Source organism: Bubalus kerabau, chromosome 1, assembly GCF_029407905.1.
Source record: "Bubalus kerabau isolate K-KA32 ecotype Philippines breed swamp buffalo chromosome 1, PCC_UOA_SB_1v2, whole genome shotgun sequence".
NCBI classification, from domain to species: domain Eukaryota; kingdom Metazoa; phylum Chordata; class Mammalia; order Artiodactyla; family Bovidae; genus Bubalus; species Bubalus kerabau.
The window spans coordinates 64,930,552-64,955,623 of NC_073624.1; the positions used below are offsets into that span (position 1 = coordinate 64,930,552).

Genomic DNA, 25,072 nt, shown 5'->3' on the forward strand with positions numbered 1-25,072 from the left:
ATGAGGACTTTCTCACCCCACCCACCTCTCCAGCACTGGAATCCTTCTGCTGGCCTCTGAATGTCTCCTGTAGCCAAAGTTTGAACTATGGGCGTGGCTGGGAGAGAAAGGCTATAGATGTGATTGAGGGCAGTCAGTGGGGAAACAACTTGACCGCTCTGGTCTTTGAAGATCCCAGGGAAACCCCTTGTGCTTGGGGAGAAGGACTGGGAGATCACTTCCCACGGTGAGCCATTTAGACTGGGCCCCTTTTCTCTGAGCACTGGCCCCAGGCCAACATTTGGAACTCGGCCACACCACCAACGGCCCCCCTCTTGAAGCCCAGCCAGATTTCCCAGTATGAGAAGCCTTCTCCACTCACACCATGTCCTTGCCTCAGTCCTCACCCAATCCCTAACAACTCAGCAGCTTCCGGCCCTAAGGCTTGGCCCAGCCAGTCAGCCTGAAGCTTGCTAATTAAAGCAAACTCTGAAAGAGAGGCCTGAGAAGAACAGAGAAATGAGTGAACAAAAGGAGTATGGGGGCACATTCACTGATTCTAAGGGGAAAAATAATCTGGGTGGGAAAGTGTAAGGAGAGGTGGTCAGAAAGAGATTTCAGATTTCAAGAGTCATTTTCCTACTATGCATGCAGCCTGTGTCCATCTCTACCAAAGGCAGGTGGAGCTGAGTTTCAACAACACTAGAGACTGAGGTTAGACAGTGAGCCACAGGGGCCCAGAAAAAGAGGAGGTGGAGGAAGACCCTGGAGAGATCAGCTGGAGTCCCCAGATACAGGTACCCAGGTCCTCTGCTCAGCTCTAGGGCAAAGGAACAGCCGGTGTGTGGGAAAGGAGGGTGGGGCTGATGTCTGCAGAGCCCTGGCAGTCTCTATACTGATTGTGAAAATGTCAGGCGGTTGTGCCAAGCGGGTGAGGGTAACACAGGATGGGCCTGGCACTCACCATGAGTCACCCTAATCTTAAATTACAGACTCACCACTGAAACCCCCAACGCCAACCCCCCTCATTAGCCCCTGCCCTCTGTTTCACAGGTCCACTTATCACCATCCTCTGCCACCCGTTCCAACCTCTGCTTTTCTCTCTCAGCTTTGGGAGTGAGGCACCGGGCATCTTCCAGTCTGCCTCCAATTTGCTTGCTCACTGCAGTTGGAAGCAAAAGCCAGAAGGGGGGAGGACTGGCAAGGCTGCCCTGCGGTGCTCTCATTCTTCCCGCTTCTATTGATCAGCTTCTCTCTGGAGTAGAGCCTCTTCCCAAACATTCCTCCCCTGCTGGTATTCCCTTCAACTGATGCTCCACAGGCATAGAGAGTCATAGTGACAAGAGACAGGGAGCTGTCCCCCAAAGAGCTCTGGGCCTCCCCCTGCTGGGGTCTCTCCCATAGTTTCTGCAGTATAGTACAGGGGTTACACTCAAGCTCTGGCATCAGATAACCCGGCTCTGTATCCTAGCTCGACCGCTTATGAGCTCTATCACTGCACTGCTCTGTACCACAGATTCTTCATCTGCACGTTGTTATATTTCACATGACTAGTCTCAGAATTAAATGAAGTAATACACGTAGAGTGACTCACACATGGCATTAAGTACTCAGGAGATATTGTTAAAGAAGTATCCATATAATAAGCACAGACACACAAACACAATATCCAACACTTTTTTTTAATACTTATTTATTTGGCTGCATTGGGTCTTAGTTGCGGCATGTGGGATCTAGTTCCCCAACCAGGGATCAAACCCTGGGCCCCCTGTATTGGGAGCGTGGAGTCTTAGCCACTGGACTACCAGGGAAGTCCCAGCCCAACACTTTTTATTCAGAGTTTTTATTTTGGCACTTAATGTTCTGCTTTCTGCTGCTAGTTAACCACTTCACTCACTAATCCTTTGACAGCTGGGCAGCTCCCTGGGATTTAAGATGCTGTTCTGCAAAGAGTTGAATGAACTGATCAGTAATCTTCAACTCTGACTCAGAAATTCAAGAATGTTCTATTCTAAATCAGTCAGCAGCCATTTCTCCTCCCCCTGCAAGTACATATAATGAAGTCAATTTTCAACCATGTAACTGAAGTGAGAGAACACCAAAGTTTTGAAAACAGCTTTAGATATGGTTTAGTGCAGTGGTTCTCAACCTTGGGGGCACATTACATTCACTTGAACAACTTTTTAAAAAATACTTGTACCAGGCCTCCACCCTCAGAGATTGGTCACGGACCAAGGCATATTTTTTAAAACTTCCCCAACTGAGTCTAATGTTTAGCTAAGGCTGAGAACCGCTGATTTAATCCAATCTTCTAATTTTACTAAGGAGAAAACCAACATCCAGCGTAGATACACAACTTGCCCAAAGCCACCCAGCATGTCGGTGTACGGTGCACCAAGAAGAGAATGTTGTAAGAGCGAGTACATGTTGGTGATGTTTATATTTTTTTCTTATTGGGGTTAATCCCAGAAACACTTCATTAGTTCAGAGAGGTGTTATATAATTTACCTTCTACTTTGGCAGCAGCACTTGTTTTGCTGGTAAGACTGAAATAAAATGGGCTTGCATTCCCTGACCAGAAAAGGACAGAGGTGGAATGGCACATTCACCATACATAGCCAGCCAAATTAGCAAAGCTCCCTAGGAGGCCGCTGAAAATGCCTAAAACGCTGAGGGACTCTGGCGGAATGGCGAGAAGAGACAGGGCTTGAAGAGAGAGGACAGCATTCCCCCTCTAGAGGGAGGAGCTGAGGATTCACTGAGAACCGGCCAGAGCTGCCAGGAGGAAAAGGCCAGGGAAGGAAAAGAATTTCAATGAGTCCTGGGAACCTCTGCTCCCGCAACAACCGAACCATGATAGACAGCCTGGCAACAACAACCCTCCTAGGATCCTGGGATCCAGAGGAGATTAAAAACTGTTCTGCAACCTGAGTACTAAAGAAAATGTCTTCCTACACTTACCAAAGTGAGTGCCCAATAAAGACAAGAGCTCACCTGCCCCTACTATCACCTCCCTTCCCAGCCAAGATCCTCTCTACCTACCACCCCAGGTCTCAAGAGGAGGGCGGTTCCGGGCCTCACGTGACATTGCGGCCACGTGACCCCGGCCCCGCGGGAGCGGAGCTGCGAGGTCCAGTTCCGCGAGTCGGAGGGGGGCTGGGCACGCCCTACCCCGAGGCCGCCGCGACCATGCTGTCCCGCCTGCTTAAAGAACACCAGGCCAAGCAGAATGAGCGCAAAGAGCTTCAGGGTAAGCCGAGTATCCAGCCCGCCGTTTTCTCTCCCTCCGCGGCCTAGCCTCAGCCCGGGGCCTGGATCTCAAGTAACGGCCCAGATCCGGGGAAGGGCGCGGGCTTGGGGTAGAGGAAATTACAGGAGCTTTGGTGGAGGGGAGTTCCGTTCCCCTGCCAATGGCTCTGGTCCCTTTAGCAGCATTAGCGTCCCCCTAGGCAACGTCCCCTGCGCTGTGTTCGCAGTATCCTAGCCCCGCCCCCTGTTCACGGAACGCTGTGCCGATTGGTCCAGGGGGCCGCTCGTCCTGGAAGTGGGAAGGAAACCTCCTGAAGAGAGGAGGGTGTTGAGGACCCGACAGGACTGGGATTCTTGGAGGCCTGAAACTGCCGAAATGGGGATGGGGCCCTTGTGTTCTGAATCCAGGCTGAGAACCCCAGAGTTACCAACCTTTAGGCCAAACCAGTGGGGAAAATGTGCCTGAGAGTCTGGAGTCCTGGTCGCTGCCAAGGACTTAGCGTCCCTGGGCGAATCGCTTCCCTTCTCAGGCTACCGGTTTCCTCACCTCGAAAAGGAAAGGGTTTGCTTTATGTTTTGCAAGGCCCTGTCAGCTCTGGCACTCTGGAATGACTTGAGGTGTTCCCATAGCTAGCAGAATAATGAATGGGTGGGGAACCTTAAGCATCACTCCTCAAAAAAACAAGTCTATCTAATCCCTTTTCCCCCTCCACCCAGAGAAGAGAAGGCGAGAGGCCATCACTGCAGCGACCTGCCTGACAGAAGCTTTGGTCGATCACCTCAATGTAGGGTATGAACCTCTTTCTGTCAACACGAACACCCCTCCACCCAAGTTTAGGCACTGGCCTAGCCTTCAGGCTGCTCCTGAGGGGAGGAGCTGTTCCTCTCATTCCCCTACCCTCCCCCACACAGCTTAACTTTTATGGAGAGAGTCTTGAGTCAGCTCTGACCCCTAACATTGGGCAAGGGGGAGCAGCTGTGGCCGGTGGAGAAGCAGCCACATTTCCCTTTCCCAACAATAACCTCCCTGGTGCTCACGACTTGATGCCATCTGGCCATGTCCCTTCACCCCTCCAAGTCCAGCTGTCACTTCCAGCGGGAGGGAGAGCACCGTCCTTCCCTACAGCTTCCCACCCTCTCCTTCTGCACCTCCCACCCTCTGGCAAGTCTGGAGAGCAACTGGCAGGAAAGAGATGACACAGCTGGTGAGGGTGAGGGCAGAACCTATGCCAGGAGCCACCGCAGAGCCAGGCTGACACGCCCTCATCCTTCCAGGTCTCCAGAGACCACCCCTTGCTCCCATCCTAAGTAAGGATGCCAGTAATGACCAGATACATGGGAAGGAGTAGAGAACATTGCCTCTTGACCCCAAGTGACCCAGAAAAGTGCAGAGATGATGATTTGATAGCCAGGCCATCTGTTGGGAGAAAGGAGGCAGTGTGATGCCTTCTACCCAGGGCAAGTGGAATAGCTTGGTTGTGAATTCAGAGACTGAGTCACCCAAGTGAGCCAGGCAGGGACTGTCATCTTCATTGCTCATCTCAGGAAGATTAGGGGAAGAGAAGGCTGTGGTTGGGACCTCTGATCCCCGCTCCAGTTCTCCCCCTCCACTCAATGTGAATGAGAGAAAGCAGGAGGTCAATGGGGTAAATAGGGATTTCAGGAGCTCCCAGGGGAAACTTGAAGCATTGGGAGCCCCCTGCGATTCCTGTTTCAGCTCCTATAACACCCCGCACTGTGACCCAGCTATCTCCCAAAGAGAAGGGACAGGGTCGACGCCTTCCCTCCCTCCCACGTCGGCGCCTCCTGGGCTCTGCTGTGAGGTTGGCCCAGGCTTCTCCCGCTTCTCTTTCTTTGCTTGGGGCCACCCTATGTCCAGCTTAGAGGGCAGCTAAGCCAAAGCCAGATTAGAAAGCCTTTTGTGTTGCTGCCCACAGCTCCTCTCATTCCCGGGAAAGGAAAACAAAGGCTCAGTCTATCTCAGCCCCTGTCAGGTGTCCATCCCACTCTCTGGAACAACCCCCCCACACACAACCCCCTTGCTCCCCTCCAGCCCCCACAGATTCCAGTGGGTGGGGGCACCGGATGTGGAGTCTCCCAGCTGACCTAGAACTTTGGGGCGGAGAATGAAAGATTCATCAACCAATTAGGGAGAACAATTGTTGCACAATTACTGGGGGGGTGGGAGTGAGTGGGCAGAGGACTGGGGATACCAACCTCATGGCAGTAATGGAACTGCAGCGAACTGTGATTAAGGAGAAAAGAAAGACTATTGCCTGGAGCAGAAGGAAGAGAGAGTGCGTGTGTGTGTTCGTTCATCTGTGTGGGCGAAAGGAGGATTGGGAGAGAGACAGAGCCAGGAAGCAGCCCTTGGGATGTCTTCTCTTGACCCTGAGTTCCTGGGGAGGGGGTTGCTCTCCCATCCCACCCCGGATTCAGGGAGGGGCCCGATTTCCCTTCCCAACTTCTTGCACGGATCCCTGGCCTCCCAATCATTGCCAGATGTGTCCCTGCTGCTGGATTTTCCCAGCCTCCCCACGGCCCCTTTTCCCTCCCAGCTTCTTCCCCAGTGGTACCCGCTCCACCCCTGCTGACCAAGTGCACCCTCCCTTCTCTCCCCCAGCTTTGGGAGCTCCTTTCAGGGCAGGAAATGGTCATATCTAGTTAGCTCTCCTGGGAATCCTGGGAATGGAAGGAAGGGACCGGGCTCACTTGCATGCTCTCGTAGTCACTTGCCTTACATCCAGGAATGGCTGAAATCCCAAGGTTTTCTCCATCCTGACTCCTGAGCAGCCTCCTACTGCAGCCCTGGGATGTTAGTTCTGGAGACCACTCCCCACCAGCTGGGTGATGTGGCCTCCCTCCTCCTCCAACCTCTAGTGTGGCCCAGGCCTACATGAACCAGAGGAAGCTTGACCATGAGGTGAAGACCCTGCAGGTCCAGGCAGCCCAGTTTGCCAAGCAGACAGGCCAGTGGATCGGGATGGTGGAGAACTTCAACCAGGCTCTCAAGGTAAGCCACACTGCCTGCCTCACCAGCCTCATCCTATGACCCCATTGACTGCACCCTCAGGGGCTTCCCTCTGGCCTGGGGTTAAAAAGGAAGTGCGGATAGTCCCAGAAAGCCCAGAAATCTACGGCCCCAGTGCCACGGAAGTTAGAGGAAGAGGTAAAAGCAGCTGGTGGGTCCAAGCAAAGCCCTTTCTAGGGGATGGCTCCAGCCCCTGGAGCCACACCCCACCCACCCTGACTCCTGGGCTCCCACCCCCTCCCTTCCAGGAAATTGGGGATGTGGAGAACTGGGCTCGGAGCATCGAGCTGGACATGCGCACCATTGCCACCGCGCTGGAGTACGTCTACAAAGGGCAGCTGCAGTCGGCCCCCTCCTAGCCCCGCCTGCTGTCCCTGCCCCAATCTCCCACCTGCCCCGGGCGGGCAGGAGGGAGGCTGACAGCCCATGAATAAAACACAAGCCTCCATTTCTCCATGTTTGTCTCCAGGAACTACTAGCTTCTTGTGGGGGGCGGGGATGGAAGATTCAAAGGCTCTTCCTCTTAAGAGACGCTACCTTTTGGGTGTCTCTTTTGGATAGGGACTGGAACTAGCTTCCTCTTAAGGTCTCAAGTCTCTTCTCCTCCTCGGGCCTGGTACCTGTTGCAGGTACCTTCCGGATAAGCAGAACGTGGGAGTTCCCCACCCCTCCCCAGAGAAGGGCAGTGGGCCCCATCCCAAGCTTCCCAACCCAGGACTTCCATTTCCGGCAGAGGAGAAACAAAACAGGGAGCAGGCCTGGTCCAGCTCTGGCTCTCTGCCCCTCCACGTGCTCACGGCCTCTCCCAGCCTGGTGCTAAGCAGTGTCATGAGTCTAGACCAGGTGGGAGATTAACTCTTGGGTGTGGGAGCACTTCAGGGCGGGGAGGGGAAGGAATGACAGGTCCAAGGTTACGGACAGAAGGGGGCAGCTGCCATCCTGGACAGATACCCTCGTCTTAAGAATCAGTGACAGAGAGAGCCAGGAAGCCCCACTAGAAAAGACCAAGCCAAGGGGGGAGCCGGGCGCTCCTGGCCGGTGCCAAGCCCTGGCTTCAGCCCGCAGGCCCAGCTTCCCTGGCTCCTCCTCCCCCACCCCTGCCCCCGCCAGCCCCACATGCACTTAATACTTCTGGCACCCAGTCCACCCGCCACGGACTTTGGCCTTAGCTGTAGCTAGTGTGGGAGCCTGGGAAGACCTGGACCACAAGTTTCTCAAGCAAAACAAAAGGAGCAGCTTCAGGTGCTATAGTACCTGCCAACAGCTTTCCTCTGAGGAGGTAAGCAGGGTGCTGGGGGGAGGGGAGGGACAGTGGCTATGAGAAGACTAGTGATATTGAAAACTCAAAGCCTAAAGCTTGGCGGGTGTCCCCTCCCACTTTATCCCCTTTGATCCTCCACAGCTCCCAGGTGGGCATGCTGGGCGTTAGCCCTACTTGGGAGATGAGAAAACAAGTTCAGAGACACAGGGCAGTGCTCAGCCTTACACAATAAGTTTGGAGCCACCAGGACTAGAATGCAGGTGTCCTTTATTTGTTTCCAAAACCAGGGCTCAGCTGGTTTAGTGGGAGCTGAGGCAACAACAAAGATCCCTCTGCTCCCGTGCAGCTGGTCTGCGCAGGACCCAGCTCATGACCTTTCAGTTAAGTTACCCACAGATACAGGGTCTGCCCAGATCGTCACTTTACTTAGATGAACCATAGTTTGTCTGCAGGTTATCTGCCAAGCAGGTAATTTGTCAATTTGCTCAAACCAGAGACTTCCAGCTAGGCAAGGATCTGAGGGGTGAGGGCTGGAGGGCCAGCGTCGGCTAGACACGTCCCCCTGCCCAGCCTCGGCTGCCACCTGCAGGTCACCTGGGCTCCAGCCATGTGGCTGCCTCTGCTGCTGGGTGTCTTGCTCTGGGCAGCGCTGTGGTTGCTCAGGGACCGGCAGTGCCTGCCAGCCAGCGATGCTTGTATCTTCATCACCGGCTGTGACTCGGGCTTTGGGCGGCTCCTTGCTCTGAGGCTGGACCAGAGAGGCTTCCGAGTACTGGCCAGCTGCCTGACACCCTCGGGGGCAGAGGACCTCCAGCGGGTCGCCTCCTCCCGCCTCCACACCACCCTGCTGGATGTCACAGATCCCCAGAGCATCCGGCAGGCAGTCAAGTGGGTGGAAACGCATGTTGGGAAAGCAGGTGAGTGTGGCGGGGGCCACAGGGATAGACATGTGAGGTGTGCACACACAGGGGCTGTGGGAAGCCAGAGAGACTGTGTGGGGGGAGTAGCAGGGCTCAGATCCCCCCGGGAAGGAGAGGGGCCATGGGAATGCCTCCCCTACCCCACACCTCTCATCCACCCACAGGGCTTTTTGGTCTGGTGAATAATGCTGGTGTGGCTGGCATCATTGGTCCCACCCCATGGCAGACGCGGGAGGACTTCCAGCGGGTGCTGAATGTGAACACGCTGGGTCCCATCGGGGTCACCCTCGCCCTGCTGCCCCTGCTGCTGCAGGCCCGGGGCCGAGTGATCAACATCACCAGTGTCCTTGGCCGCCTGGCAGCCAATGGAGGGGGCTACTGCGTCTCCAAGTTTGGCCTGGAGGCCTTCTCTGACAGCCTGAGGTGAGGGGGGCAGGGACTCCGCTCCCAACTCAGGGGGAGCCTGCTCAACCAACAAATTAGCAGCTGCCCACCACATGGCATGGTGGAGTTTAGGGCTTAAGAGACAGTTTAGGGCTCGACTTCCTGGGTTCAGATCCCAGCTTTCACTCATCTGAGCTTGGTGACCTTGGTCAGTTACTGTTTTTTTCCCACCTTGTTCCTCCTGTTAAATCACGATGAGGCCTGCCTCATGGGTGAGTAAAATGAGGGTATGTGTGAGGCTCCAGCAGAGCCTGGTACATAGAAAATGCCCCCAAAATCCCACTCTCTTAGTGTTATTGTTACTAATGATAACCATTACTTACCATGAGTACCTTTACATAACACTTTCTCATTCAATTCTCCCTAAAATCCTGTAAGGGTAGGTGTTAACACCCTTAGGGGATGGGCTTCCCTGGTGGCTCACACAGTAAAGAATCTGCCTGCAATGCAGGAGACGCAGGTTCAATCCCTGGGTTGGGAAGATCCCCTGGAGAAGGGAATGTCTTATCCACTCCAGTATTCTTGCCTGGAGAATTCCATGGACAGAGAAGCCCGGTGGGCCACAGTCTGTGGGGTTGCAAAGAGTCAGACACAACTGAGGGACTCACACACACCACACAAACATACCCAAAGTCACCCAAGACCACACACTGGTGGGAGCACTGGCACGTATACCTACAGAGCCTGGTCCTTATGTCCTCTGGCCCCTATTTAGACAATAATGTTCAAAGTCCCATGAGAGCACAAAGCAGACTCAACAACCATAGGAACAGGGCCTGAATTTGGAACAGACCTTTGATTCCCTCAAGCTGAGCCCGCCTTCTGAAGGAAGCCTTCCTCCTGAAGGAAGCCTTCCTCTGTCACCATTACTCAGCAGATAGCATCAATATCCACTTTTGTCCCTATGCCTCAGTTGTTTAATTTTCGTTTAATCAGCATCATGGAAATATACTTTCAACTTGAACTTGGGTAGTCTGTTCTGGGTACTCCCACTTTCCCCCAGCAAACACCAGTCTAATTTTTCCCCAGCAAAGATCCAGCACTTTCGACCCCGTGTTTTGGGATCTAGGGAACATGATTCTTCCAGTTCAGGAGTTGGCAGATTGTGCTTCCAGGGCCAGATCTCTAGCCAGCTGCCTACAAGCTAATAATGGCGTTTGCATTTTTAAACAGTTACACTATAATCAGTTATGTAAGTACCTACATAACATTTAAATCTGCAATGCTGAAAATATTTACTATCTGGCCCTTTAAGAAGTTTGCTGGTCCCTGCTCTAGGTGCTAGAAGAGAATACAAAAGGAAGAAAAACTCAACCTCCTTGGGACTTCCCTGGTGGTCCAGTGGTTAAGACTCTATGCTTTGACTGCAGGGCGCCCGGGTTTGAGCCCTGATCGGGGAACTAATAACCTGCATGACACAACATGGCCAAAAAACAAAAACAAATGAAACTCCGCCTTCCCTCTGACCCGCTTGCCCCTCATCCCGTGGCAGTGGGGATGTCTCTTCCTGACAGAAATCCTGACTCTCTTCCCATCTCAGCATCCCTACACATGTCCCTGAAGGTCCTCTCCCTATAAAGACAAGAACCCAGAAACCTCTCTCTGCCCTCACTCCAGGCGAGACGTGGCTCCTTTTGGGGTACGGGTCTCTATCGTGGAACCTGGCTTCTTCCGAACCCATGTGACAAACCTGGAAACTTTGGAGGACACCCTGCAGGCCTGCTGGGCACGGCTGCCTCCAGCCACACAGGCCCTCTATGGGGAGGCCTTCCTCACCAAATGTGAGTAGCTGGGCCCGCGAAGGGGCGCATGAAGGGAAACAAGGGTGCCGGAAGGCCAGTCCTGCATCAGTCTGCTGGGAGGAGACATGCAGGGCAGTCAGGGAAGGGATGAGGGAGAAGGGGGTGCCATAGGAGAACACCCCAGCCATAGGCAACCTGCCCACACCCCAAACTGGGGAGGGGACTGAGAACCCCAGGAGACCCGGCCTGGGGTGGGCTGGAGCAGGACAGGGACACTGATCACAACCGTCCACTGGGCTGCAGACCTGAGAGTGCAGCAACGTATCATGAACATGATCTGTGACCCGGACCTGGCCAAGGTGAGCAGGTGCCTGGAGCATGCCCTAACTGCCCGTCACCCCAGAACCCGCTACAGCCCAGGCTGGGATGCCAAGCTGCTCTGGTTGCCAGCCTCCTACTTGCCAGCCAGCCTGGTGGATGCTGTGCTCACCTGGGTCCTTCCCAAGCCTGCCCAGATGGTCTACTAAATCCAGCCCTCCAGCAAAAGATGGTTGTTCAAGGCAAGGACTCTTGATTTATTCTGTCCCCTACCCTGGTACTGCCTGGTGTGTGGCATAAAACAGTCACTCAATAAATGTGTATTATTCAAAACAAAAAACACTATGGGTGGGCAGAAATGAAGGTGCACAGTGGGAGTTCAGTTCAGTCGCTCAGTCGTGTCCAACTCTTTGTAACCCCATGATCCGCAGCACACCAGGCCTCCCTGTCCATCACCAACTCCCAGAGTTCACTCAGACTCATGTCCATCAAGTCGGTGATGCCATCCAACCATCTCATCCTTTGTTGTCCCCTTCTCCTCCTGCCCTCAATCTTTCCCAGCATCAGGGTCTTTTCAAATGAGTCAGCTCTTCACATCAGGTGGCCAAAGTATTGGAGTTTCAGCTTCAGCATCAGTCCTTCCAATGAACACCCAGGACTGATCTGCTTTAGGATGGACTGGTTGGATCTCCTTGCAGTCCAAGGGACTCTCAAGAGTCTTCTCCCAACACCACAGTTCAAAAGCATCAATTCTTCGGTGCTCAGCTTTCTTTATAGTCCAACTCTCACATCCATACATGACCACTGGAAAAACCATAGCCTTGACTAGACGGACCTTTGTTGGCAAAGTAATGTCTCTGCTTTTGAATATGCTGTCTAGGTTGGTCATAACTTTCCTTCCAAGGAGTAAGCATCTTTTAATTTCATGGCTGCACAGTGGGAGACTGACCCCATTTAACTCCTAACCTAGGCTGGGGCTTCCCTGGTGGCTCAGTGGTAAAGGATACACCACACCTGCCAATGCAGGAGACGCAGGAGACATGGGTTCAACAACCACCACCACCTAAGCTGACATCCTCCAGGGTCTCTGGCGTGTTTAGTACCTGCAAAACATCTAGTACCCACAGGGGGCGCAAGGGGACAGTCTTGCGTGTTTGAAGCTGCACCTAGAGACGTGGCCACCAGAGGGCACTGTTGGATGTCTCCTTTCTGCGTGAACTAAGGTTGAAGTCCAGTGTTAAAGAGTGGGAATAGGAGTGTGGAGAGCTGGTGAAGAGGAGTCAAGGCCAAGCTGGGTGGTTTCCATGGAAAAACAGGCACCCACCTCTTAAATTCTTCTATTATCTAAAGTAAGTCAAGAAGGACATAAACTGGCCGCACAGGTATAAAAGTGACTTGTCACCACCCTGAAAGAAGCCAGGCCCCCTTGAGGATTAGTGGAGCAGGGAGTTGCTGGGACCTCTGAGGTGGGCAGAAGGCCAGGGAGAAGATGTCGACGGTGGATGTAGGCCGGCCTCTCCCAGGTAGGACCTTTGTAGGGAATCCCATTGACTTGGGAGATGGTTTCATGAACCCTTCAGCACTGAGCCTGGCAGCACAGGGAGGGCAGTGGGCCTCAACCTCCTCTGGATCCTCACATCCACTGCCAGACCAAAGAAAGCCTTGAGCAAAATCCTCCTTTTGCCCCCTCCCCCCCCAAACAGGCCAGCCTTTCCCAGAGGTGCAAATAGAACAGGGTCCCAGAGGATGGGAACATGGATAAAGAGGGAGAAGGGATAAAGTATCGCTCTTTAAGATAAATTGAGACTCTTTCTCTTTGGGGTCTGAAAAAATAATCCGTTTAATTGAAAAACCTGGAGTATATTACCCCACTCCCCTGGATGAGGGGGCTGAAGAGACAGACCCCCTACATCACCTCATAGCCACTTCGGATGCTCTTCACAAGGCAGCATGCTAAGACAATACCCAGGATCTAGAAGGACAGAGAGAGATGGGGGTGAAGAGGGGTCAGGGAGGCAAGATAGAGACCCACCCAAGAGACCCCAGAGACAACCAGGGCTCCCCTCCACAGACCAGTCCCCTGCTCAGCACCCTCCCACTGCCCCTAGTCCCCAGATGCCCAAGGGTGCCTCTCACCTCCACAAAGGCAATGCCCAGGGCTGCCGCAGCCACCACCAGCACATTCTTCCTCAGCCAGGCCGCAATCTTCTCCACACAGCCCTGGCGGGTGGCAGGCACACAAGACAAGACCCGGTCAGAAATTTCCCACACCCCTCTCCATGCCCACCTGGCTCCCCCACCCTCTGTCCCTTTCATCCTATCCCCAGCATTAGCAGATTCCCTCCCGATCCCTGATGCCTAATTTCCCAGAGCCCCAACCTTCTTCACCTCCACCCCTGGTCCCTCTCACCTCCTGAAACATTTCCCAGCTTTCCCAAGTCCCCTACTATCTCAGCCCCCTTCCTACCTCAGTATGGATGTCCTTTACAATGAAATTAACCCCACAGTTATGAGTGATATTGACGCAGCAGGAGTCAGGGACTCGATTGGTCATGGTCGGGATCTTCTCCCAGTCTGTGTAGTTAGCCGCCCCGCAGCACTCAAACTGGGGGAGAGCAGAGATATGGGGGGAAAGGCTGTTAAGTGACCCTCCATCTTCAACATGGAGGTAAGAATCTCCTCCTCCTACTACGCCTGCTCCCAGCAACCCCACTGACATCTTTCTGCATCTTGTCCAGGATCGATGCCGTCTGGTTGTCTTTTGGATAATTCTTCATCTGCTGCCGGAAGTCCTTATTAAATTCTGATCTCACCTGGGAATAGGGAGGAGCACCGTGGAGGTCAGAACTCAGGGCACCTGGGTCCCAGAGCAGCCACGCCTCTGAGGCAAGGACTTCCCCTTATTCCCTGCTTACCTTGTCTCTAAACACATAGCCAGCAATGGCTGCAGCCACTTCAACTAACATGATAAGGGACAAGAAGATGGCAAACTGCAGGTGCAAAGGATAGGAGTCAGGTTAGAGTCTGGGTGGGAGGACCCTGCCGGTCTCAGGAACATTCAAGGTTTCCCTCACCCACCCACCCCCCAAACCCTGCCCAGAGAAATGCCCTTTTGGCAGCCCCAGGCACCCACGCTGGCCCACAGCCACTCACTGTGATCATAAGACAGTAGTTCTCCTTGCAGGCTCCACAGCAGCCCACAAAGGCCACCAGGAAGAGGAAGGCCCCCACTGCGATGATGACCACAGGCAACAGGAAACTAGGGGTGGCCCCATTGGTGATGGTCTGATTCAGGACGAGGTGGGTCCCTACGCCCACAGCAATCAGTCCCACCGCACAGGCCTGTGAGGAGGAGGGCAGGGCAGGGCAGGACTCAGAAGACCCAGCACCCACCAGCCCCCCACGGTGGAAGGTGCGGTTGACCCAGGACACAGATGGAAGCCCACTCCAGAGAGACTGATTCTCACACCTCCAGGAAACTTCTGACAGTGGGGGAGGAGGTTGACCCATCCTTGCCCCACAGTGAGGGCTAGGCAAACTGCTCAAGGCTCTCTGGGAGAAAGCCCTCAGGAAGAACCACACCTTCCTTCAAGCAATTTCTCACCAAATGCAAAAAAGAGAAGTTTCCAGTAAGTCTTGATCCCAGGACACACATGCCTCACAAAGAGCAGTGCTTCCTTTGAGCCTCTTCCTTTGCGCCTCCAGGGCTCCCAGAATTGCCCTCTCACTATCCTCATCAGCGACCACATCCTCACCAGCTGTGAGGAGTGCTCCTCAGGCCTCCTGGGCCTGGGAGAAGGGAGGGGTTTTAAAGGGGTCAGAGTGGCCGGTCCCTCCCTGTACAAACAGTAGCCTCTCAAGCCAGGAGCCCAGGACTGGAGCAATGGAGATGGGCAGAGCCCTTACCCACCCCCAAGCGGCCGGGAGGGGTGATGAGGGAATGAAGAGGGATGAAGGAGTGGCGGGAGAGAAAGAACAGAGAAGCGGGGAGCAGAGGCACACCCGAGGCGAGGCGCAGAGCGGCGATAGTATCAGAACAGGCAGTTGGCTGGTTGCCCCACTGCCCCATATCACAGGAGGCTGGGTCACCAGACAGGAAGGGCCCGGAGGGCTTACGGAGAAGGAGACCGGCCTTTGTGGGCCCAAACCAGCCTCAAAGTTTCCCGAAAGCTGGAGGAGAGGACGGCCGCGCTGGCTTCGCCTGTAGCCCGGGCTTTTTCCTCCCACATCTGGTCTCCAGCTGCCTTCATTGTTGGCCGCTCACCCCTCATCCCTCCGGAGCCAGGTCGCCCCGCACCCTGCCAGCGCGCCCAAGCCGGCCCCGCTCCCTACTCACGCAGAAGACCAGCAGGAGAACGTAGAGCAGGAACTTGACACATTTCATTCCTCCTTCCACCGCCATGGCTGCCTGGCCTGGGGCAGAGGGGCGGGCGGGGGGATCAGAACCGGTCGAGGCGGGATCTCGCTTTCCGAGCTCCCCGCCGGCCCTCGAGACCTCCCCTGAGCCGCCCCCATTCCCGGCCCCTCCCACCCGGAAACCCGCGGTCAGATCCACGTCTTTCAGCCCCCTCTTCTACCCGCAGAAGAGGGGTGGGGGCGCCCGCAGCCCAGCCCGGACCCCGCCCCGCCCCGCCGCCTCGCGGGGCCTTGGACCCACCCGAGGGCGCTGGCAGCGGCCAGGACCGAACGCCTACCCTCGGCCCTCCAGCCTCCAGGTGTTAAACACCCCTCTCCACTCAACCAGTCACGGAAAACTCTCCTCAGCCCCAGCCCGACCCCCGAGACCTTTCCCCTGGGTTCTGATCACCGACGAACAGAAGTGCGGCCGGCGCCCCCGCACCCCAGCCCGTCCCGAGCCTCCCGAACTTCACCAAGTTGAAAAGTTGCGAGGGCCTCGGGAGCGGCGGGGAGCGCGGCAGATCTGCGGAGGCCTGGGGCGAGTCCCCGAGCTGGGGGCGACCCGTGACCCCCTCCCCACTCCCCGCCGCAGCCTCTAGGGTCCCGCGGCCTCACCTGGGCTCCCGGAGGCTGTGTGCTGCTCTCCCGCCGCTGCTCAGGGGCTGTCTAGCTGCACCCCCCGGCTCCGGCCCCGCCCGGCGCGCGGCTCCGCCCCGGCTCCAGCCACAGCCCCCTCCCCCGCCGAGTGGCCTCCAGCCTCCCTCATGTGACGGGGGAACAGCTGCGGCCTGAGTCACTGGGCTCACATGGGGAAGGCCAAGCCCCCCGCCCGGTCGAGGTCACGGGGCCCCCGACCGGAGACAGCGCCCACCCCCACCAAGCGAGGGCACCAAGGGCAGGACCTCGGGGTGCCTGAGGCCCTTTTGGCGCCCCCAGAAAGGGGCCACCTCGGGGTAGGAGAGCGGGACCCGGCGCCGCCTAGATCTTTCTGGCTCAGGGAAAGGGAGGAGACATGTGAAAGCCAAAGGAGGGAGAAGCCGCCCGGAGTTACTCTCTGAGCGCCGGGTCAGGCTGCAGAGCTGAGGCGAGATGACCAGATGGTCTTCAGAAGGCCTCCTCATCCTCCACCCAGAGCCCACCCTCTTCCTCTCGCTCCAACTCCTTTCCAGCCCCCGACCCCTGCCCCAGAGTCAACAGGAAACTGCTGGCTCTCTGGGATCTGGTGGGGCCAGAATAAACTTTAAGAAAGGCCCCAGCCTCACAGCCTCCAGCGTTCTAGAGTGGGTGTTCCCGTACCCCTCTTTTAACCCCTCCTCCGTTTTCTGGAGCTCCAGAGTAATGAGCCGAGAAGTGGAGGAAGCCCTTCCCAGCACCATGTCACCCAGCCAATCAAAACACGTCAGAGTCAGGCTCCTCCCTCTGTGGGAGGGTGGCCGAGGTGGCCTCCCACCCCTCCGGGATCTCCCCGTTGCGGTGGAGGTTTGGGGGCGACCCTCACGCGGGCATGGCACATATACCCTGGATTGCCCCATCGCATCCTGGTGGACAGCCCAGAGGGCAAGGCCAAGAGAGGACTGGAAGGTGAGGGGGTGGTCTCAAGCTGCATCCCTCCCTGTGAGCCATGGTGGTCCCCAGGAGCTATGTGAACAGTTCTAAAGCATAACCAGCCACTACAACCTGCCCCCGCCCCCCCAACCCCGCCTGGGCCCCGCCCCTTAGATTCTTCTCAGCCAGCCTAAAGAACCATTTCCTGAGCTTCAGTATATGTCAAGGAAGGAAAGAAACTAAGAGCAAAAGGAAGGCCATCTGGACTGGGCTGAGAACCAGCTTCCAGGATCACAATCTTCCAGTAAGACACACTGAGGCCCTTCTGGACCTGGCGTGCCTGCGTGCGTGCTAAGTCGCTTCAGTCCTGTCCAACCCTGTGCAACCCCATGCACTGCAGCCCACTAGGCTCTTCTGTCCATGGCACTCTCCAAGCAAGAACACTGGAGTGGATCGCCATGTCCTTCTCCACTTCTGGACTTTGTTTCCCAGTTATCACCGCAGGTGAGCTGTGCAGGAGGAGCCAAGATGCTGAAGAAAGGAGTATTCATCTGTTTCTGCCAGCCATGTGCTGGGCACAGGGCCAGTGTGGCAAGAGAATTGGTGGCCCCATCCTGTGCCAGCAGGCAGAAGCAAGCCCACGCTGTGAACAGAGGCAGAAACCCCTGGTGGCAGCTGGATGAGCTCAGAGGGAGGGACAGGTGGTGCCTCTGCCCCAGAGAAAAACAAAAAAGAATGAATTTCACCGAGGTGCTTGGTGCTCTCTGAGGTGTATGTGTTAGTCACTTAGTCGTATCCGACTCTTTGTGACCCCATGGACTGTAGCCCACCAGGCTCCTCTGTCCAAGGGATTCTCCAGGCAAGAATACTGGAGTGGGTTGCCATACCTTCCTCCAGGGGATCTTCCTGACACAGGGATCGAACCTGCGCCTCTTATGTCTCCTGCATTGGCAGTCGAGTTCTTTACCACAAGTGCCACTTGGGAAGCCCCACTCTCTGAGGTGACCTTAAACAATAAAAGGGCAGTCGCTCAGTTCCAGGGACAAGGAAAGGGTCAAGTGTAAAAAGGATTAGTTTTAAAAGTCCATGGCAGGAGCTTTCCTGGTGGTCCAGTGGTTAAGAATCTGCCTTGCAGTGCAGGAGACACTAGTTCGATCTCTGGTCCAGGAAGATCCCACATGCCATAGGGCAGCTAAGCCTGTGTAACACAACTACTGAAGCCTGCACTCCCTAGAGCCTGTGTTCTGCAACAAGAGAAGACACTGTGATGAGAAGCACACCACAAGTGGAGAAAGCCCACATGCAGCAAGGAAGACCCAGCGCAGCCAAAAATAAATCAATTAAAAAAACAAAGCCCTTCCAGTGCAGGGGCATGGGAACTAAAGATCCCTCACAGTGTATTGGGGTTGGCTGGCTCACAGGGCTGGGGAAGGGTGTGGTGACCAATGGTGGGCAGGGAGGTGGTCTGCAGTCAAGATTGAGAAACTTTAGCTACCAAAACACCAAGCATAATGCTTGGTCTTTGACTGAATCTTCGCCTGAACAAACTGACTACGAAAGACATTTTAGAAAGAACTTGTCATTCAGTTGCTAAGTCGTGTCCGACTCTTTGTGACCCTATAGACTGCAGTCTGCCAGTCTTCCCTGTCCTTCTCCATCTCCCGGAGCTTGCTCAAACTCATGTCCATTGAGTCAATGATCCTGTCCAACCAACTCATCCTCTGTCACCCCCTTCTCCTCCTGCCCTCAATCTTTCCCAGCATCAGGGTCTTTTCCAGTGAATCAGCTCTTCTCCACAGGTGGCCAAAGTATTGGAACAACTAGGCAAATCTGAATATAACAGAAGATTAGACACGAGAAAATAATGTTATTAATGATAGTATGATTATATAGGAAATTTTCTCTATTTTTTTAAAGATGCATACCAAAATGTTTCAGGGTGAAATGTCACATCTGTAATCGACCTTGGAATACTTCACATAACAACAGATGAAGTGAAAAGAAGACAGTCTGACATGTACACCCATGGCTGATTCGTGTCAATATATGGCAAAAACCACTACAATATTGTAAAGTAATTAGCCTGCAATTAAAATAAATTTAAATTTAAAAAAAGAAGACAGTCTGGGTGACACGACTGTTAAGAACCTAGTGGCTGTGTAGGGTGTGTTGTCAGGGCAAAGGGGAGGGTGGGAAATAACCAAGAGGGTGAACGCCGACCTCCTGCTGAAAGGAGGAGGAATGAGTGCTGGCACATCTTGGTCCAAGGGAGGGCTGATGAAGGCCAGAACCAGGGAAAGGAGGGGAAATCCTTGGAGGGGCCTTTCAGAGAGAAAATCAAAACAAGGTGACTGCCTACCTGTGGGAGCAGAAGAGGAAGTGGGAAGAGTCTGAGATAACTCAGAGTTTCCAGACCTGGGAGCCCAAGGGAGAGGTGGTGGTCACCAAAGGCAGGAGGCACATAAGGTGCAGCCGAGTAGAGGTGTCCCACCTGGAATTAGGAATGTGAGCCTCAGGAGAGAGGAGTAGTCAGACTAGAGAGAGAAAGTGATATTGAAATTCACAGACAGGGCGTCCCTGGTGACTCAGGGGTAAAGACTCCGCCTGCCAATGCAGGAGACATGAGTTTGATCCCTGGGTCAGGAAGATGCCCTGGAGAAGAGAATGGTTACCCACTTCAGTATACTTGCCTGGAAAATTCCATAGACAGAGGAGCCTGGTGGGCTACAGTCCATGGGACCGCAAAGAGTCAGACGTGACTGAGTGACAACAGCAGCAAATGCACAGATGGGTGAAGGCTAGGGCGAGAGAACACTGAGACAGGATTTCAGAAAACCCTTGTGTTTAAGGAAAATGGGGGAGGGGTTAGTAGCAGTAAGTGATCCGAAAGGGAAAGGAAGTTGCGGAGCTGGGCTACTCACTCTGCCAGGCCCACTGCCCGGCACTTAGAGCCATGAGTTCTCTCAATCCTAATGACAACCCAGGAGGGCTGTGTGATTTGTCCTGTTTCAAAAGTGAAAGTGTTAGTCACTCAGTCATGTCTGACTCTTTGAAACCTCACGGATTGTAGCCAGCCAGGCTCCTCTGTCCACGGAATTCTCCAGGCAACAATACTGGAGCGGGTAGCCATTCCCTTCTCCAGGGGATTTCCCCAACCCAGAGTACGAACCTGAGTGTCCTGCATTGCAAGCAGATTCTTTACCATCTGAGCAGAGATAAGGAAACTGAGGCTCAGAGACAGGGAGTGACATGCCCTGAGTCCAAGCTAGTAAAAGGCATTGTTAGGATGTGAACCCAGAACTCTGGGGGTTCCAGAGCCTCTGCTTTTTCCTCTGTCTCACTTTCTCAGAGGCCAAGAGAAAAGAGAACTTCAGAGTAGGAGGAGGGGACAGTGGTCAGAAGCACTGAATAGTAAAGAAAGGTGAGAAGCAAGAGAAGGCCATTGGGTGGGGTGGCATTTTCCAGAGCAGAGCCAGGGCAGGATCCTGAGCACCCCCTGGGTGAGTGTGGAGGCCTCCAGGCAGGCAGGGGTGGAGCTGGGAGGTGGTTCAGGAGGATGGGACCCTCCTAGAGGAACACCAGGGGGAGGGCTAGAAACGCACTGCGGCCAGGGTGGCATGCTGGCAGCAGCTGGGAGAGAAAGAATGGGGCCAAGGAGACCCAGGGGAACAGATCTGTGTGGAGCTGGAAGGGGGACGGCAAGAAAAGTCCATTCCTAGTCACATTCCGATGGCACCCCACTCCAGTACTCTTGCCTGGAAAATCCCATGGACAGAGGAGCCTGGTGGGCTGCAGTCCATGGGGTCACTAAGAGTCGGGCATGACTGAGCGACTTCACTTTCACTTTTCACTTTCATGCATTGGAGAAGGAAATGGCAACCCACTCCAGTGTTCTTGCCTAGAGAACCCCAGGGATGGGGGAGCCTGGTGGGCTGCCGTCTGTGGGGTCGTCGGACACGACTGAAGCGACTTAGCAGCAGTAGCAGCAGCAGCAGTCACATTCCTAGTCATGTTCATAGAGACTGTTATTGTTATTGTTCCACTGGGTATACAGCTTCTGATTCAGAAGATGAAAAAAATCCGGAGACGGACGGTGGTGACATTGCACAACACGTGAATGTACTGAGAGCCACTGAACACTTTAAAAACAGTTAAAATGGTAAATTTTGTGTTATGTATATTTTAACACAAAATTTTGTATTGAAGTTTAGTTGACTTACAGTGTTGGGTTAACTGCTGCTGTCCAGCAAAGTGATTCGGTTATACATATATATTCTTTCTTATATTCTTTTCCATTATGGTTTATCCCAGGACATTGAACATGGTTCCCTGTGCCACACAGTAAGACCTTGTTGTTTATCCATTCTAGATATAAAAGCTCGGGGAATTCCCTGGCAGTCCAGTGGTTAGGACTCCATTCTTCCACTCCAAGGGGCACAGGTTTGATCCCTGCTCTGGGAATTAAGATGGCATCACCGATGCAATGGACATGAACTTGGGCAGACTTCGGGAGATGGTGAGGGACAGGGAGGCCTGGTGCGCTGCAGTCCATGGGGTCACAAAGAGTTGGACACAACTGAGTGACTGAACAACAACTATTGGGAACTAAGATCCCACATGACTCAACACCGCCAAAAGCATAAATAAAAAGTGGGGGTCAAAAACCTTACATCTGCTAACCCCGACCTCCCACTCCATCCCTCCCCTAACCCTCTCCCCCTTGGCAACCACCAGTCTCTTCTCTATGTCAATGACACTATTTTTTAAAAAAAGAATGGCCTCCCCCGCTAGCTGGGAAAGTTGGCATAGAGCCCTGGGTACCTCTGAGTGGGGAGGCAGCTGACCTCAGACCTGGCCCTTCACATCACATCCTTCAGAGCCTTCAGCACCAACTCCAAGGGCTAGTGTCCAGAAATGTCACCTGACTAGCTGGACTTCCCAGGGTAAAGAACCCGCATGCCAGTGCAGGAGATGCAAGAGACACGGGTCAGGAAAATCCCCTAGAGGAGGAAATAGCAACCCACTGCAGGATTCTTGCCTGGAAAAATCCATGGGCAGAGGAGCCTGGCAGGCTACAGTCCAAGAGGCCACAAAGAGTAGGAGATGACTAAGCAACTGAGCACAACATACATACATACACTTGATTGCTCAGGCTTCTGTCCCTTGGGTGCCTGGCACCGGTCAGTGGTGGGTGAGCTGGGGTGGGTTTCTCCCCTTCCTCTCCCCTCCCTCTCCCCACACAGCAGAACCAAGCTGCTCTCTAGCTCTCCAACCAGAGCCAGCAGCAGGGCATGGGGGCCACAGGTGTCCCAAGAAAGGCTGGTGCCATCTGAGAGCACATAGGCATCGCCCAGACCCAGTGCAATGCACAGCAGCTTGCAGCCAGTGCCTAGGGCCTCCCACAGCCCAGACCTGCAACAGACCTCTTGTCCCCTCCACTCAGCAGGCCCCTGGCCTGAGCCCCACTAGGAAGGGCTGGCCCAGAGGTGACACTGCCAGGCTGGGTCCTCAGCTCTCTGCCCCCATTCTTACCCGCCCCTCTCTCGGGTGCTCTGGTGGGAAAGGGAGGTCCCAGTGAACTCCTGCCTGTTGAGGTCCTTAGAGGTAGGGGAGCATGGGAGAGGAGCCAGGAGGCATGAGGAAGGAGAGGAGGGAAGAGAAGGGGAGAGCTGAGGAGGGTGGGAGAGGAGTGTGGAGACGCAGGAGCAAATAGAAGAGGGGAAGACAAGGGAGAAGTTGGGGGAGAGGGCAGGGGTAACAGAGAAGAAGGATGAGGTACAGGGTAGGGAGAAGGCAAGAGGAGGAGACAGGGATGGGAGAGAGAAATAAAAAGGATGCCCTCTTCACTGGGAGGACAGGAAGGGTGACGTGGGAACTTCAGATCCAGAGGTCGGGTCTGAACTGGGGACCTGAGATTGCAATCCAGAAGCCCAGCTTTGGATAGGAGGGAGGCAGGAGTGCTTGAGAACAGCTCTCAGATCTCAGGGCTAGATCAAAACAAGGGCAAGCCTGGAGATGTTCTGACTGCCTGAGTCTAGGGGCACAAAGAGAAGACTCCAGTCACTGTGGGGCCAACCCCAGCTCAGGGCAAGACCAGCTCACTGCACTATGGTACCCAGGGGAACATTATTGCCAGTCTGCTCACCTCCTCACTGCGAGGAAAGGAAGGCTCAGAGAGATGAAGCCATGGACTCAAGTACAACCTGCAAGTGAGAACCAGGGTCTTGACACAGCAACTCTGGTGCCGCATGCACCATGTTCGCCACCAGCAAGCAACACCCTGAGGTCAGAAGCCTTGGTGACAGACAGGCTCTGCCCTACATGAGTAGGTGACTTTGGCTAAACTCTCGCCCTCCCTGAACCGCAGCTTTCTCCCACTGCCTTCCTCATGGCACAGGACAGTTGTGAGCATCAGAGGAGAATGAAAGGGACAGTTCTGTTACCTTAAGTATTGTTGTTGTTCAGTCTCTAAATTGGGTCCAACTCTTTGTGACCCCATGCTCACCAGACTCCTCTGTCCTCCACTATCTCCCAGTGTTTGCTCAAACTCATGTCTAATGAGTCGGTGAGCTAAGCATCTCATCCTCTGCCCCCTCTTCTCCTTTTCCCATCAATCTTTCCCAGCATCAGGGTCTTTTCCAATGAATTGGGTCTTCACATCACGTGATCAAAGTATTGGAGCTTCAGCTTCAGCATCGGTCCTTCCAATGAATATTCAGGGTTGATTTCCTTTAAGACTGATGGATTTAATCTCCTTGCAGTCCAAGGAACTCTCAAGTCTTCTCCAGCACCACAATTCAAAAGCACCAGTTCTTTGGTGCTCAGTCTTCTTTATGGTCCAACTCTCAAATCCATATATGAAAAATCATACTGGAAAAACCATAGCTTTGACTACATGGATCTTTGTCTACAAAGTGATGTTTCTGCTTTTTAATATGGTGTCCAAGTTTGTCATAGCTTTTCTTCCTAGGAGCAAGCATCTTTTAATTTCATGGCAGCAGTCACCATCTGCAGTGATTTTGGAGCCCGAGAAAATAAAATGTATCACTGCTTCCACTTTTTCTCCTTCTGTGTGCCACAAAGTGACGGCACTGGATGCCATGATTTTCATTTTTTGAATGTTTAGTTTTAAGCCAGCTTTTTCACTCTCCTCTTTCACCCTCATCAAGAAGCTATTTAGCTCCTCTTCACTTTCTGCCATCAGAGTGGTATTATCTGCATATTTTAGACTGTAGATGTTTCTCCTGGCAATCTTGATTCCAGTTTGTGATTCATTCAGCCTGGCATTTCACATGATGTACTCTGCATGTAAGTTAAATGAGCAGAATGACAATATACCTTAAAAATGATAAGTCTTAAATGAAATTACAAAACAGAAACAGACTTCAAGAATGAGCTTACAGTTACCAGGGGAGGGGAGGAAGGATGAGAGGAAGGGATAGTTAGGGAGGTTGAGATGGACATGTACACACTGCTATATTTAAAACGTATAGCCAACAAGGACCAACTGTATAGCACATGAAACTCTACTCAATGTGTGGCAGCCTGGGTGGGAGGGGAGTTTAGGGGAGAATGGATACAAGTATATGTATGGTTGAGTTCCTTCGCTGCTCACCTGAAACTGTCATAACATTGTTAATCAGCTATGCTGCTGCTGCTAAGTCACTTCAGTCGTGTCCGACTCTGTGAGACCCCATAGACGGCAGCCCACCAGGCTCCACCATCCCTGGGATTCTCCAGGTAAGAACACTGGAGTGGGTTGCCATTTCCTTCTCTAATGCATGAAAGTGAAAAGTGAAAGTGAAGTCACTCAGTCGTGTCCGACTCTTCAGGACCCCATGGACTGCAGCCCACCAGGCTCCTCTGCCCATGAGATTTTCCAGGCAAGAGTACTGGAGTGGGTTGCCATTGCCTTCTCCAAATATGCAAAATAAAAACTTTTTAAAAAAAGAATGATAACTCTTGATCATACCGGTTTTAGATTCATGGGAGTTCAAATGATTTTGCTTTGAGTAATACCTGGATGCCACCCCACTTTAGATGGCCAAGGAAAGGGTTGGAAGGGACAAGCCAATCTCCTTCGACACCTCCTACCCACCTTGGCCTTGGCCCAGGGTTCTAGTCCCAGCTCCACCCCACCCCAGCCCCCACTGCCAGGCTGGCTCCTCAGCACTCTGCTCTCTTT

General features: G+C 53.8%; 4 protein-coding genes across 6 annotated transcripts in view; 3 read left to right on the top strand and 1 right to left on the bottom strand.

The window, feature by feature from the left end:
• ORMDL2 (ORMDL sphingolipid biosynthesis regulator 2) overlaps positions 1-25,072 on the top strand; it is a 155,981-nt gene that overhangs the window by 57,113 nt on the left and 73,796 nt on the right. The window lies entirely within an intron of this gene.
• Positions 2,908-6,715, top strand: BLOC1S1 (biogenesis of lysosomal organelles complex 1 subunit 1). The gene is made up of 4 exons (XM_055577263.1): positions 2,908-3,229; positions 3,946-4,018; positions 6,109-6,241; positions 6,508-6,715. Exons 1-4 carry the CDS (start codon positions 2,923-2,925, stop codon positions 6,616-6,618), a joined length of 624 nt encoding a protein of 207 aa, XP_055433238.1. The 5' UTR covers positions 2,908-2,922; the 3' UTR covers positions 6,619-6,715.
• Positions 6,845-12,102, top strand: RDH5 (retinol dehydrogenase 5). 2 transcript variants are annotated; one of them, XM_055577139.1, is made up of 5 exons: positions 6,845-7,538; positions 8,015-8,437; positions 8,605-8,863; positions 10,502-10,665; positions 10,930-12,102. In XM_055577139.1, exons 2-5 carry the CDS (start codon positions 8,128-8,130, stop codon positions 11,151-11,153), a joined length of 957 nt encoding a protein of 318 aa, XP_055433114.1. In that variant the 5' UTR covers positions 6,845-7,538; positions 8,015-8,127; the 3' UTR covers positions 11,154-12,102. The 2 variants fall into 2 exon arrangements, with proteins under 2 accessions (XP_055433114.1, XP_055433122.1); XM_055577147.1 differs by having other exon boundaries at positions 8,110-8,437.
• On the bottom strand, positions 12,754-16,039 carry CD63 (CD63 molecule). 2 transcript variants are annotated; one of them, XM_055577246.1, is made up of 8 exons: positions 15,958-16,039; positions 15,281-15,357; positions 14,098-14,286; positions 13,860-13,934; positions 13,662-13,757; positions 13,412-13,549; positions 13,081-13,164; positions 12,754-12,916 (listed from the first exon to the last, which is right to left on the bottom strand). In XM_055577246.1, the coding sequence occupies exons 2-8, from the start codon at positions 15,344-15,346 to the stop codon at positions 12,851-12,853; spliced, it is 714 nt and encodes a 237-aa protein (XP_055433221.1). In that variant the 5' UTR covers positions 15,347-15,357; positions 15,958-16,039; the 3' UTR covers positions 12,754-12,850. The 2 variants fall into 2 exon arrangements, with proteins under 2 accessions (XP_055433221.1, XP_055433229.1); XM_055577254.1 differs by lacking the exons at positions 15,281-15,357; positions 15,958-16,039 and adding an exon at positions 14,549-14,707.